We start from the raw sequence: 14,292 nt of genomic DNA on the forward strand, positions 1-14,292 counted from the left end.
AAGAACAGACTGACAGAAGTGGATAGGTTGCTGGAGATTCTTGCCCAATTGCAGGCAGTCTCTGGTGAACACAAGGGGCAAGCAAAAATATGTCTACTGGACTGATCAAATTTGCAGATGACACCAAACTGGGAGGGGTGGCTAACACCCCAGAGGACAGGATCACACTTCAAAACGACCTTGACAGATTAGAGAACTGGGCCAAAACAAACAAGATGAATTTTAACAGGGAGAAATGTAAAGTATTGCACTTGGGCAAAAAAAAAAAGAGAGAGGCACAAATACAAGATGGGAGACACCTGGCTTGAGAGCAGTACATGTGAAAAGGATCTAGGAGTCTTGGTTGACCACAAACTTGACATGAGCCAACAGTGTGATGTGGCAGCTAAAAAAGCCAATGCAATTCTGGGCTGCATCAATAGGAGTATAGCATCTAGATCAAGAAGTAATAGTGCCACTGTATTCTGCTCTGGTCAGACCTCACCTGGAGTACTGTGTCCAGTTCTGGGCACCACAGTTCAAGAAGGACACTGACAAACTGGAACGTGTCCAGAGGAGGGCAACCAAAATGGTCAAAGGCCTGGAAACGATGCCCTATGAGGAACGGCTAAGGGAGCTGGGCATGTTTAGCCTGGAGAAGAGGAGGTGAAGGGGTGATATGATAGCCATGTTCAAATATATAAAAGGATGTCACATAGAGGAGGGAGAAAGGTTGTTTTCTGCTGCTCCAGAGAAGCGGACACGGAGCAATGGATCCAAACTACAAGAAAGAAGATTCCACCTAAACATTAGGAAGAACTTCCTGACAGTAAGAGCTGTTCGACAGTGGAATTTGCTGCCAAGGAGCGTGGTGGAGTCTCCTTCTTTGGAGGTCTTTAAGCAGAGGCTTGACAACCACATGTCAGGAGTGCTCTGATGGTGTTTCCTGCTTGGCAGGGGGTTGGACTCGATGGCCCTTGTGGTCTCTTCCAACTCTATGATTCTATGGTTCTATGATTCTATGACTCTACATGTTTCCGTTTTCTTAAAGGGTTTGGTTAAATCTATTTCCAACTCAGCACATACAGAAGTGGTATGGTTCTAACAAAAGCCAGAAACAAAAAGCAAACAAACATTTGTATGGAAGTTTTTACCTGTGCATGGAAGAGCGATAAACTTCTAACGGTATGTAGAGGAATCAGTACTTTCACCAAAAACTGTTTATGCTCGGCTTTAAGAGGTAAAGCAAAGCCATTGATAATACTAGAAGGGAGAAAAGAAGCATTATTAGTATCAAGGTATTCCTTAACACAGAATGAACTGAGATGTATCTAATCACAGCTAGAACAAGTGTTTGAAACTGGCACACATGAAACATGGTCTAAATTTGCATGTGAACAAAAGTAATCTTGCAAATTTAATTTATAAGCAGAAAAGCATTCTGCTTATAAAAAACCAATAAGTACGAACAGTGCATATTATAAAATTGTCCATACAGATTTCCTTTCATTATCTGACCCCTGAGAATTCTGTTATCATGAGCAAGTTTGGGTCTCTCGTCCTCTCTCTGTGTGGGTAGAAGTGACTGAATAAACTACTTTCATTTCAGGATGGAATCTGCCGGATCCTGCAAGGGAAAAGGCTAAGGATTTCTCTTTCAGGATCAAAGCGAGAAGACAAGGAAGCACGTGGGCCGTAAGTCCACAAAGAGAAAGTACATGAGCTCAAGGTCTGCTCCTGACCTCAATGCAAATAAAATCCTGGGAACCAAATCAACAAGCCCAAGGTGTGGGCCATTAGAAAATCTAAAATGGAGCACAGCAAGCAACTAGGGATACAGGGCCCCACAGCATTTGAATGCCGCTTTAGATGTCAGTAAGAGCTATCTTGCAAAAATTGGGTGCCCAATAAAGCATAGACTGCCTGACAATTGCCACCAGCAACCCAATCCTTTAGATCTAATTTAGAACTAATATTATAAGGAGCAGCTTAAACTAACTCAGATAAATCAGTATCCCAGCCCTGGCAAGTGACTCTGTCCAACTTCAGGAAGACACATACAGTGGTACCTCAGGTTAAGTACTTAATTCGTTCCGGAGGTCCGTACTTAACCTGAAACTGTTCTTAACCTGAAGCACCACTTTAACTAATGGGGCCTTCTACTGCCGCCAGAGCACGATTTCTGTTCGCATCCTGAAGCAAAGTTCTTAACCTGAGGTACTATTTCTGGGTTAGCGGAGTCTGTAACCTGAAGCATATGTAACCTGAAGCGTATGTAACCTGAGGTACCACTGTATTTAGCTTCCTTGTGCTCTCAGAAACGCAGCAATCAAGAGTCATGACTGTTAGAATTCCTGATCTATGATTGCGGTCATGGGATTGTTGTCTTTCACATGACGGTGTATGTTTTGACTCCACAGAGTGGGATGTGACGGAGACAGGATGTTTGTGCTACTGTGTTCCTTGAAGTGGGACTATTGTCCTTTGTTCTTTCTCTCTTTGCTGTCTGATGCTAGAGAGAGGGGGAGTCATGTTGCAGTGCTTCGTGTGTGTTTATATGTAAATAAAGTAGATTAGCCAAAATGCTGAGCTGCTGAGGTCTGTCACGCATGAGGCGCAAACTCTGTGGATCCCTAAGTGTGCCAGTGTCGGTTGGCAACGGTCGCTGTGATGTTCGGGCTGAAGAGAGCTTTTGAAGCTCCCGAACGATCGACCAGGAGGGAGGGAACATGCCCATCGGGCATGTGTCTCTGCCAGGGTCCTACTTGAGTGTAGTCTGAACTCCTGACAATGACATCTTTCCTGAATTTCAAAGGGGGCCTTCTACAGCTTCACTCCCCCCTGCACAACTGCAGTTCCATTTAACTATTGTGTGCAGCACAAGTGAGTAGAGGGAAAAAAGAACAGGACAGGGCTGAGAGTTGGTTCGGCACCACTGCACCTTATGAGACCCCATGGCAAGGCAGCAACTCACATTGGGCCATTAGGGCATGTCATTTTAGGAGTTGATTTTTTTTTTGCAAATCTCTTCAGCGAGGGGTCTTAAAAATAAGTTTTGGAGTGTGAGGAATTCAAATCTGCTATTATTTTTGTGATTGGACAACAGTTAGCTTGGTAAGTCTATGTTGATGAAGAAGCACATAAACTGCTTTCGGAAAACAAAACAAAAATTAATTGTACCTTATGAAAATGTCAGATAATGCTAAATAGTAGTAGTGATTATAGTAGTAGTAGTAGTAGTAGTAGTAGTAGTAGTAATAATAATAATAATAATAATAATAATAATAATAATAATAATTTGCCACAAGTATTTGGCAATGATTTTTAATGAATTCTATGCAATTTGACACACATTTAACTTACCAAGCAAACCTAAATTATATTAATTTAATTAAAATACCTTTTGAATTCTTAAGTCATGTTACAACTTTTTAACACCCCTCATTTTGGGAAATTGAAAGTTGGGCCATTTGTTTACTATCACAAGCACCCTTATCTGAAAGCCAGTTCAACTGCTAGTGAGGTTTCTTCCACAAAAACATTTTGGGCCGTCAGTAAATTTAAGATAACCTTTTTCGCACAACAAGTTTGTCATCATGTAGAAGGAGTGTCGTAGGTGTGGTCAGCCCTTAAAACAAAACTTTATTTACCTTCCTAATATTTCCAGCAGTTCAGCTACCCCATTGAAGTGTTCAGTTTCATAAACAAACCTGCCCAAACAAATTACATACATTAAATAATTAAGCAAATTGCACAGACACAAATTACACAGATTAAGTATTTATTTACTTGGAAATTTCTAGCCTGCCCTTCTAGTGTACATGGACCAACCAGGGTGGTTTACAGTTTAAAAACACAACACGTTAAAAAATATATTGTGCGCATACAAACCTACAGGAATGAAAATAGAAAATTACCGTACTTTTCACTCCATAAGACGCACCTAGTTTTTAGAGGGGGAATGCAAGAAAAAAAAATATTCTTTAAAGGGAGTGCTGAGCAGAGCCTGTATGCATTTCAGGCTCTGCTCAGTGTTCCCTTTCATGAGCCGTGTGGAGCATGTGTGGGGCTCTAGGGGGCTTTTCCCCAAGAGGGAGAAGGGCAGCCTGTCACTGACGGGCTGCCCTTCTCCCTCCTGGGGGAAAAGCCCCCAAGAGCCCCACACACGTTCCACGCAGCTCATGAAAGGGAGTGCGGCTCTTGGGGTCTTTTCCGGGAGGTAGTGGAAGGGATAGAGGGGCTAAACCAGAAACTAGAACAGCAAGAGGGAGCACTGCGCAGCGATCCCTCTCACTGTTCTGGCTTCTGGGATAGCTGCGCAGCCTGCATTCGCTCCATAAGACGCACACACATTTCCACTTACTTTTTAGGAGGGGAAAAGTGCATCTTACAGAGCGAAAAATACAGTACATAAACAGTTTTCTTTTTAAAAACAAACAAACCCACACTTACCGTAGAAAAATATTGTTAATCTGTTTCCTGATAAATGCTCTAAGACCAAGGAACTTTCCATAAATTCTGTGTAAGACTGTTTTTAGGTAGTCCCGCTCACGAGGATCTTCGCTGTCAAACAGTTCCAGAAGCTATTTGGGGGGGGGGGGGTCAAAATGAAATCAAAATGAAACCAACAGCTCAGAAATGGAGCCTGTCTCTAACATCTGCATTTCTGAATTCGCTTTATCTGATCATACTTCTTCATTCCACAGCCAAATTGTCCATCGTGAATTCTGACCTTCTGTCTGATTTATGGATCCCTACCAATAACCTTCACAGAAGGCTCTTTGATCCAGCGGAAGCTTCCATGAACAGGGGGAGGGGGGGATGTTTCTGCAAATGTCCCCTTCCTCCATACAGCTCCCCACACTGTTCCAGAGCAGTGTTAGAAATTCGGATATATAAGCTAGGGGCCAAATGGCTATTTAAACCAAGGTTACAGTCGCCAAACCAGAATGTCTAGTTGCCATTTTGGGGCAAGACGGCTTGAAAGTCTTATTTTTCAAATGATGGGCTGATGCGATTGATTCTCTGGCTATTTCAGATGACACCCTTGAGCTAGGTTAAGAGCTCTGAGAACTTAAAGAAGAAAAGTCACTTTATCCAGGGATTGTCCACATATATACTGGCCTGTTTCTACCTCTTTTTCTTGATGGTAACACATTCATAACGTAAGAATATTCTTCACAACTGTGAGCGCAGCAGTGGAATGGGATAAGTGAAGACAAGCAACAGCAACTAACTAGAACACTGTTCACTGCTCCTGCTCAGGCTGCACAAGAAAAAACCCCATTTTGGTTCCTGAAATTCATTCCGACCGTGCAGAGAAAATATAACTGATAGAATTCTACAGGAAGGGGCATTAGTGTGTGAAAACAGTCCAGATCCAAGGTTCCTCAAGTATGCACCTCCAGATGGTGGAGATACCAGGTGTCATCCGGGAGCTCAGACATCTGTGCTTGGTCGCAAGTGGCTGATAGTCAGGTGCAAAATGCGCTTGGCTATTTTCAAACCCAAAGGGTATCCGAACTCTCGGAAGCAGATCTGGTGTGGACATAAGGGGCTGCAGAGAGCAGGGAGAATGTATGGCAATCACCTCTCTCTTCCTCCTCTTCCCAGAATCCTTTGCTGGATCAAAGAGTCTGCCCATGAACAGAAGGACCAAATTGCATATAAGCCTTACTTCCCAAGCACTGATGGACCAGTATATTGCTTAATCCTTGGCAAGATCTAACAGGGAGGGGCTGGTTCAAGCCTTTTGCACCACGGAATTTTATTCATAAGGTGGAGGAAGATTGAGAATTGTTTCAGGAGATGGCTGTGTGACATTCTCTCTCATGCAAAGTTAGCTCCTTCTTAGTGCCAAACATTTAATGTCATCTTCTCCCAAATTTAAGTTATAGTATTTCATAATTGCCTTCACACATTCCACTGACAGCTTCTGAATGCAGCTGGTTTTTTTAAGTCTCTCAGACTTACAGAAACTCCAGTAATCAACCTACAGGTTTTTGTTTTTTTAAAAAAATAAAAGTTAACATTACAAATACTCTCATGAGCTTCGAAGAGAGCAGACCTCCTTACCTGTAGTACAAATTTCTGATCTATGTATTTTTTGGCAATGCTGGGCTGGAATTCTTGGCTTTCCAAAAATCGTATGAAAAATTCATATACAAGCTGCAATAAATCACAACACAATTTAGTAATGTGTTAATGCGTGCTGCATTTCTACAGAACGAAACAGTAAATTATTATTCCGCTTCCATATTTAAAGAGAGGCAAGTGACTGGTTCAAGTGACTGTTTTCCAATCTGCTGCCCTCCCTCCCACTGCGCAGAGGAGTTCATTGTTCTGCATGTGTGGGGAGACTGTTGCTGAATCAAACATCTTTTTTTTAAAAAAAAAGTTATGTTCACAACCACCTTGATAAAACTGTTTCCCCATCTCCCCCTATCTCCTGTCCCACTCTTCCTTGGTTTATTTATATGGTCTCTCCCCCCCCCCATAGGCCCTTTTCAGAGACACAGACCCACACATATAGTTAAATATTACCACTGCCACTCATACCTACTCAGGATAGGGCGGGATATAAATCCAATTTAACTTAATAAATAATGTGTTATTTCCCTGTGTTCATATAGCCTAGAGTGGCATAAACTGAGCGCCCATTAATTCTTTTTATTTAGCTGCCATCAGAAGAACTGCAGCTCATTCTAAGAGCAGGCATCACAAATTCTTTTGCACTGGCTTGCCAAAGCTCCCAGGGGTATAATCAGCATTCCTCTGCCCTCCAGACTCTTGAAATCATATAAAATAAAGCAATTATTATGTTGGTGAAACATTTAATGGTAATTAGAAAGCGTTTGGGAGCATTCAACTACAACACAGATGTCTGATGCAGAATAATGTGTTTTAATCTGGATTCTCCAAACCTGTTGGGGGAAGAGATGACTGCCTCCTGCATGGAAGGCATTTGTGTGCCCGCACTCTCTCCTTCTCCACCCCATAGGGCCTGACTGCGGGTTACACGTAAACATGCCCAACAGCCCTTTCCACTTTGTAGAACTGATAGGGAGGGAATCAGTAGATTGAAGGGGCACTTAAGTCCTTCTCTGCCCTGTTTCCTCACTCCAAGTCACCATGCCAGGCAACTTTCCCCCCATGAGGTTTAAAATGTGCGGGCATTTATAACCCTGTGGGGTGAAAAAACACTATGTGGCACCATTTGGGGCAAGGAAAGGACTATACAGCCTGCTACTTCGCAATTAATTGTTCTCTCCTGAAGAACTGGGGTGGGTGTGCTACTAGGCTACCGTTACCCAGGTTTGCATGTAAGCAGGAGCACATGCAGCTTCCTTTCACTAAGTCTCATCACAGGTTTACCCCAGCAGGCACTAAGTTTCAGAAAGGGGGCATTCCCAGTCCTACCTGGATTGAACCCCGGGCACTTTGTACACAAAGCCTGCATCTTTTTAGCGGAAAGCAAGTGGCCAGGGCCATTAGTTCCATGAAGAGTGGAAAGGAAGCGATAACACTGGTATTTATTAAAATCTGTGTGAAACTGGTTTTAGAAGTTGCAAGACCATCATAAGGTGTGGCTCAATGTATTCTGCCTAGCTAAATATAAGCTGCTAGAGGACTGAAAGCTGGAGCCTACAGCTGCTTCTCCTCAATGCGCCTTTGTATTTCCTAGGAAACTGTTTAAAATGGTGTTTCCTAGTCCCTTTTATAAAAATCAATATCCATACTGAACAGAATGTGAAGCTAACTATAGAATTTAAAATCACTAAATCTGTATTTATCTATATACATTCATCTGTAATATGGCACACTGTTACTATTCTGCGTAGAGAATCTGAACACAATTTTCAAAGGGAACCAGAAAGTGAAAGAGACCTGAAGTTTATCAAAACTAACAGCACAGAACCTGTCATGTGGGTATACAGTGCCCAAAATAAATGACAACAGCTATTATGATAGTGTCAAACTAAAGATTTCTGCTGTCCTCACATGGCCAGGGCAAGCTATATACAGAAAAGCGCACATCGGGTGACAGCTGAGAAACAGAAATTTAAAGTCATTTGAGACTAAGGCAACGTAGATTAGATACTACTAAGACTTCCTGGTTTCTAACTTTGTTTTGTGTGAACATTTCAGGTAAATGCAATAGCATGCCTGTTTACAAAGCAGCAAAAATGAGGCGGTGTACAAAGGGAGATGCTTGTACACACTCTTAGTTTAAAAAATAAAAACTTCGGATTAGGGTGGCAACTCCAAAACTTTGAAGTTAAGCACTGACTGAATCCTTAAATGTTGCACTGGACCTGCAGCAGAAAGGAAAAGTAGGCTTTGGTCCCCTGAACCAGCCAGAGGGTCATGGGCTACTGGAGGCTTCTAGGCAGAGCAAAGGGAAGTTATCAGGTCCTGCCATTGGACAGGGGGCCATCAGTTACAGGGAGTTTGCTTCCTTCTCCCCAAAAAGAACTTTGCTGCAGCCTGTAACAATCTACTATCCTGTGGGGAGGGTCCTCGCGAGTTCCTGTCCTGCTTGAAGGCCCCTTATAAGCATCTAGATAGCCACTGTAAAAACAAAATATTGGACTAAATTGGCCTTAGGTCTGGTCTGGTCCATATGTGGCTACAGAGCTAAAAAGGTCAATCCTGTCCCACAGTCACCAGGCTGGGTTACTGGGGAGTTATAAGACATAACCCAGGAGGGCGTATCACATTAATCCTAACTGGACACTGTCACAAACCATCCCCGTCCCTCGTCCTGGTCCATATAATCACAACAAATTGTATTTTTGTTGATTTTTTAAAATATTTTGCGTTCTGTCCCATTTCAGGGTCCTTCCAGCAGGTAAGTTGGTGTGCTTGATTTTAATTCTAAAATAATAAAAATAAAAGAATAAAATCACCTGTAAATGTGGCCATGACGCCTCAAGGGTGGGTTCATCTTCTTCTGGATCAAACTCATTGCTATCGCTAGGAGGAAGTGTTCGGAATATATTGCAAGAAACCTAGGAAATTGAACAAATACAATTAAAGGCTGCTCTCTCTCATCAAGATTACAGGGCAAGGCAATCAGAAGAATTAAGAGTGCATTCACAAATTGATAAAAATTGCCCAATGACTCCATAAATTGATATAATGCATTTCACTAGCAGATTTTTCTTAGATAAGAACAATGTATATGGCACTTTATGGTTTCTAAATTGCACTAATCATTTCTTACCTCCGTTTTATCCTTGGAATGAAAGCAGGGAGCACCTACTACCAGCTCTAGAGAGAAGAAAAAACTATGTGACTCCTCTAAGCTGACTAGCATCTCCCTCTGAGAATACTTTGGACACAAAGCATAGTGTGCCCTGCTATGGCTACATCTCACGAGGCCCACATCAAGTGACAACGCAGCCTCAACCTGCTCCCTTTCTTTACAGTGCTCAGATCAAGCCTAACAGAGCAATCTATCAGGAAGGAGCAGGAGCATTTTATTCTCACAAGCACCTTGTTAGATGATAGCCAAAAAAACCCAGCACCTTGTCCAAGGTCATTAAGGCTCACAATTAAGAAGGGAAATGAACTTAGTCATCCATAGCCCAAGTTTGAAACTTTATACAACAGTGCCTAATTGTCATCTCCTCCTAATGCATTTCAATATTCCAGTTCGCTTAGATGAAACAGAATCATTTCAATAATTCGAGCTTTCTCTCACACATTAGACTAGACTTTAAACTTACTGAGAAAGAGTAAGCAGGAAATAAAGAGGTTTTGTACTTAGTGTTATCTTTTCTCACCACAAGAGGGTGCATTTTGATATAATCCTAGAAAAAAGGATGCTGACTTTTACTAAAATATTTGTTATGCACCAATATATACTTCCATCACATGGTGTTTCATAGTGAGAGACCAGTCTATTAGCAACAGATACCAAACAACTGATTTAAACTTGCCTTTGGTGCAGGTTTCCTAAGAGATTATCTGTTTATATTTTGTTCTAAAATTAACACCTAGTAGCAGTGATCATTCAGAGAGTCTATTTATGCTATTCATCTAATTTGAGCAATAGATCAAAGGGTTGACCTGTACAATCTAATTTAGCCAAAGTGGCAAAGATCCCTCAGTTTAAATCTTGCTTCTTCCACAAACTCATTGAGTGCCTTTTATACAAGATACCATCTCTCAAACTCAACCCCCCTCATCCCCAGTTCCTCCCCAGCGCATGCTACAATAGGTAGACACTGACTTACCTTACAATTATGTTGTAAGGGTGGAGATAGATCACAGCCACACCACATGTTTAATGCACTCTTATACCACTTTAACCATCATGGGCTTCCCTTAAAAAAATCCTGGGAACTGTAGTTTATTAAGGGTGGTGAGACTTGTTACGAGACCCCCTCACAAAGCTACAGTTCCCAGCACCCTGAATGAACCACGGTTCTCATGATTCTTAGGGGAAGCCATGACTGTTAAAGTGATATGAGTGCTTTAGATGTATGGTGCAAATGTAACGATAATGTATGTAAAGCACTTCCACCTCTCCTAACAGTTATACGAATGCCAAGTGTTAGTTCCGCCAAAGATACTTTGGATTTCACACATTTTGCTGCATAATAGTAGAGAAGAACACTATACATATCGTGGCAGATACATAAATAACTTCAAGAAAATCAATGATTCCATCTGGCCACGCAAATAGAAAATTGATCACTTGTGCTGGGACTGAAGAACAATATACCTGAAAGCGACTGGAGAGCCAAAGTAGCCATGCATGGATGATAATAATAATAATAATAATAATAATAATAATAATAATAATAATAATAATTATTATTATTATTATTATTATTATTATTATTATTATTATTTTATATTTACTGAAAGATTTTCATGGATAACAAAGGTGCATATAACGTCTCTGTTTTCAATTCACAGAGTCCTTCCTACAGGTCAAAACGCAAACAGAAGTCACAGAGTGTGGGCTGATCATTACGGAGGCACCCAGCTGGCAGAAAAGCGGAGTAAAACTCTTTCATCCCCTGCGTTGGTCCTGATGAAAATTGGTTCTTTGAAGCTGCTATTTGCATTGGGGGGGGGTCCTCCTTTACTAGCACCAACACTTCTGCGGTGTAATTACAGAACAGCAGCAGCACATTGGGATGTTCAATTACACCTTATTACAACAATGGCTTTTCAATAGCGTATCATCACTGTACGCACAATAGATACAACCCTGTACATCCTTTCTTAAGATTGAACCCAATCTCTTCTGAGGAAATACTTGTAGAAGTAGGCTGGCAATGAAATAGTTGTATGGAAAAGTAGCTATCTTAAACCTATCTTTACTTATCAGATTTATACTTCATTCCATCTTACCCTTGAAAGAACAGTCGTAATGAAAATTCATAATCTCTTCCATTTCTGTCTTATAAGCAAAGATTTCCCCTATTTCCTGGTGTGACAAGTTGTTTAGTAGGCAGCAGAGTTAAAAGTATACACACGTTCTTAACAGACACACATCCTGACTCCATGCAGAAGGTTCCATTCCTCTCAGTGTGGGTCTACACACATGGTGAACCAGTGTGAGAAACTCAGATATATAACCTAGGTGCCAGACAGCACCTTAAACCCAGGTTATTCTCGCCACAATGGAATGTCTATTTGCCAGCGGGTTGAACTAGATGACCCTCAGGGGTCCCATCACAACTCTACGATCTCAACTACATTGCTTGACTCTAGCTTGCTTTTACAACAATTCACTTGTCTCAGTATGCAAGAAGGAGAAACAGTGGAAATGGAAATGTTATTAACTGTGGACTAAAAGGCAGATGTTTTTAAACTGTGGCAGCCAACCGGGTGCCCAGGAGTCTCCATGTAGCCGCAACTGGACCTGCGGCAATAGCAAAATGCGCATGGGGAATGTCAAACACTGGGGTGAACATGTATGTGGGTTCAGACATACACCTTCTAACACCACATTTCTGAAGACTATAAAATTTAACTGAAGGGGGCCACTCCCCTGTTATGTGCCGCACAGTAACAAGTGGCTGATTTCTTTTAAAAGTGGTAAAGGTAAAGGGACCCCTGACCATTAGGTCCAGTCGTGACCGACTCTGGGGTTGCGGCGCTCATCTCACTTTATTGGCCGAGGGAGCCGGCGTACAGCTTCCGGGTCACGTGGCCAGCATGACTAAGCCGCTTCTGGCGAACCAGAGCAGCACACGGAAACACCATTTACCTTCCCGCTGGAGTGGTACCTATTTATCTACTTGCACTTTGACCTGCTTTCGAACTGCTTGGTTGGCAGGAGCAGGGACCGAGCAACGGGAGCTCACCCCGTTGCGGGGATTCGAACCGCCAACCTTCTGATCGGCAACTCCTAGGCTCTGTGGTTTAACCCACAGTATAAAAATCATAGTGCAGTCTTATCTAAGCACCAGCCTGGTAGCCAATGAGAAACTGCAGGCAGGCAAGAGGAATGGATAACATCTAGGCTAGAAACCAAATGGGCTGCTCCCTTTCCCACAGCCCCTTAAGGCTGCTTGGCTAGTCCCCAGCAGGCTACTAACTTTTGCAAGCTTATTTGCAAGGCTGTTTTTAGTATTACTTGTGCAGTGGCTTTCTAACTGACCCCCTTAATCAAAACTGAAGCGAAGAGGTGTTGCATGTACATAGTTGAAGGGGACGAAAGCACAAGAAACTGTTTGCAGCTCTAAAATTAGCTTTTCTACATGAATGAACCCCAGGCATTCACTTATATGGTAGAAAGGAGGCGTGGAAATTTATTTATGAACGCCAGCAACATCGCCCCTCCTGTAACAGTGCTGCCAACTACAGGTCACTTATTTGTCCTACAGAACTCAATGGTAAACAATCAAACCTGATAAAGAGGCTATTAGGAACTGGCTATTGCCTTTTTTTGTAACATTATGATATTTATATATATATATATTTATATATATTTAGGAGTGCCTTCTACCAACTTCACTTGGTCAGGCTGCTGCAGGTGATTCTGGATTGTCTCAGCGCTGCAGGACCATGGACTGGCAACATCCAGACTGCATTACTGCAACATGTTATAGGTAGAGAGGCCCTTGAAGCTGACCCAGAAGCTGCAGCCAGCACAAAACCCAGTGCCTGGGTTGCTCACTGGAGCAGAATATCACCATCACATTGTGCCATTGATAAAGGAACTGCATTGGCTGCCATTTGGCTAGGTTCAAGATACTGATATTGGTGTACTAAACCCTATACAGCTGGGTACCAGGATACCTAAAAGATTGTCTGATCCTCTACATACCTAATTGATCACTGTGTTCTGTAGTAGAGGTCTGGCAGATATCAGTCTATCTGTAGGTCCATTCCAGAATCAGCCCTTTAGTCTGGCAGAACCAAACACCTTCCCATTGCTATCAGACAACTAACTGCCTCTTTCTCTTGGCTTTTAGACCTCATATTTATTTTTTTTATAGCTGCTTTTTAAAACTGTTTTTATATGCATTTGCTTTTAACTGTTCTGTATCTTTCATTGTATTGTAAAATTGTTTCAAGATGCCTCATGTGATTCATAAATTAAATATTTATTATGTATACCTTTATGTATATGGGACACACATACTCAAATTACACACACACACACACACAATTTTCACACTACTTCATTTTCAGCCCTGATGTTTGGCAAAAGAATTATTATAGCAGAATATAGTGATGTGTTCTAAATTATTATTTTTTAAATACTATAAATCCTCCAGTGAGAACGTATGGCTGAAGTTCAGGAACGTGAAGGGGTGGTATTCGCCATGGGCTCACATAAAAGGAAGAGCAGGGTACAAATTTAATCAAGAAACAAACAAACAATGTTAGTTATACTCATTGAACTACTTGAATCAATGGACTTCAGTGGAACTACTTATGACTTAGCTGACTTAGCTGGATAGCATCCAAGGAGTACGAAGAGAAGAAAAGCTTGCTGAATCAGGCTAATGGCTCATCTGGCCCAGCATCCTGTTCTCAAACTGGTTAACCAGATAGATGCCCATGGGAAGCATGCAAGAAGGGCATGAGTGTAATAGCACTCTCTCCTCCTGCCATTCCAGAAACTAGTATTTAGCAGCATTTATCTATCTATCCCCTTTCTCCACACCATGCATGATTTTATAAACTTCTATTGTGTCACCTCTTACTCCCATTTTTCCTCGGCTAAAAGGTCCCACGTGCTGCAACGTCTCCTCATAGAGGAGCTGCCCTATCCCCTTGATCATTTTGGTTGCCCATAATTAGATCTTTTCTAACCCTGCAATTTCCTTTTGCATGTGA

General features: G+C 41.9%; 1 protein-coding gene across 5 annotated transcripts in view; it reads right to left on the bottom strand.

Moving 5' to 3' along the window:
* Window positions 1-14,292, bottom strand: part of PPP2R5E (protein phosphatase 2 regulatory subunit B'epsilon) — an 88,829-nt gene that overhangs the window by 12,240 nt on the left and 62,297 nt on the right. For all 5 annotated transcript variants that reach the window (XM_081912242.1, XM_081912241.1, XM_081912244.1 and 2 more), the window contains 5 exons: window positions 8,889-8,990; window positions 6,055-6,147; window positions 4,432-4,562; window positions 3,630-3,689; window positions 1,134-1,242 (listed from right to left, as the gene is read on the bottom strand). In XM_081912242.1, the coding sequence (XP_081768368.1) occupies window positions 1,134-1,242; window positions 3,630-3,689; window positions 4,432-4,562; window positions 6,055-6,147; window positions 8,889-8,990 (495 nt within the window). The remainder of the gene's footprint in view (window positions 1-1,133; window positions 1,243-3,629; window positions 3,690-4,431; window positions 4,563-6,054; window positions 6,148-8,888; window positions 8,991-14,292) is intronic.

The sequence above is a fragment of the Podarcis melisellensis genome (assembly GCF_964234715.1).
Source record: "Podarcis melisellensis genome assembly, chromosome: 1".
NCBI classification, from domain to species: Eukaryota; Metazoa; Chordata; class Lepidosauria; order Squamata; family Lacertidae; genus Podarcis; species Podarcis melisellensis.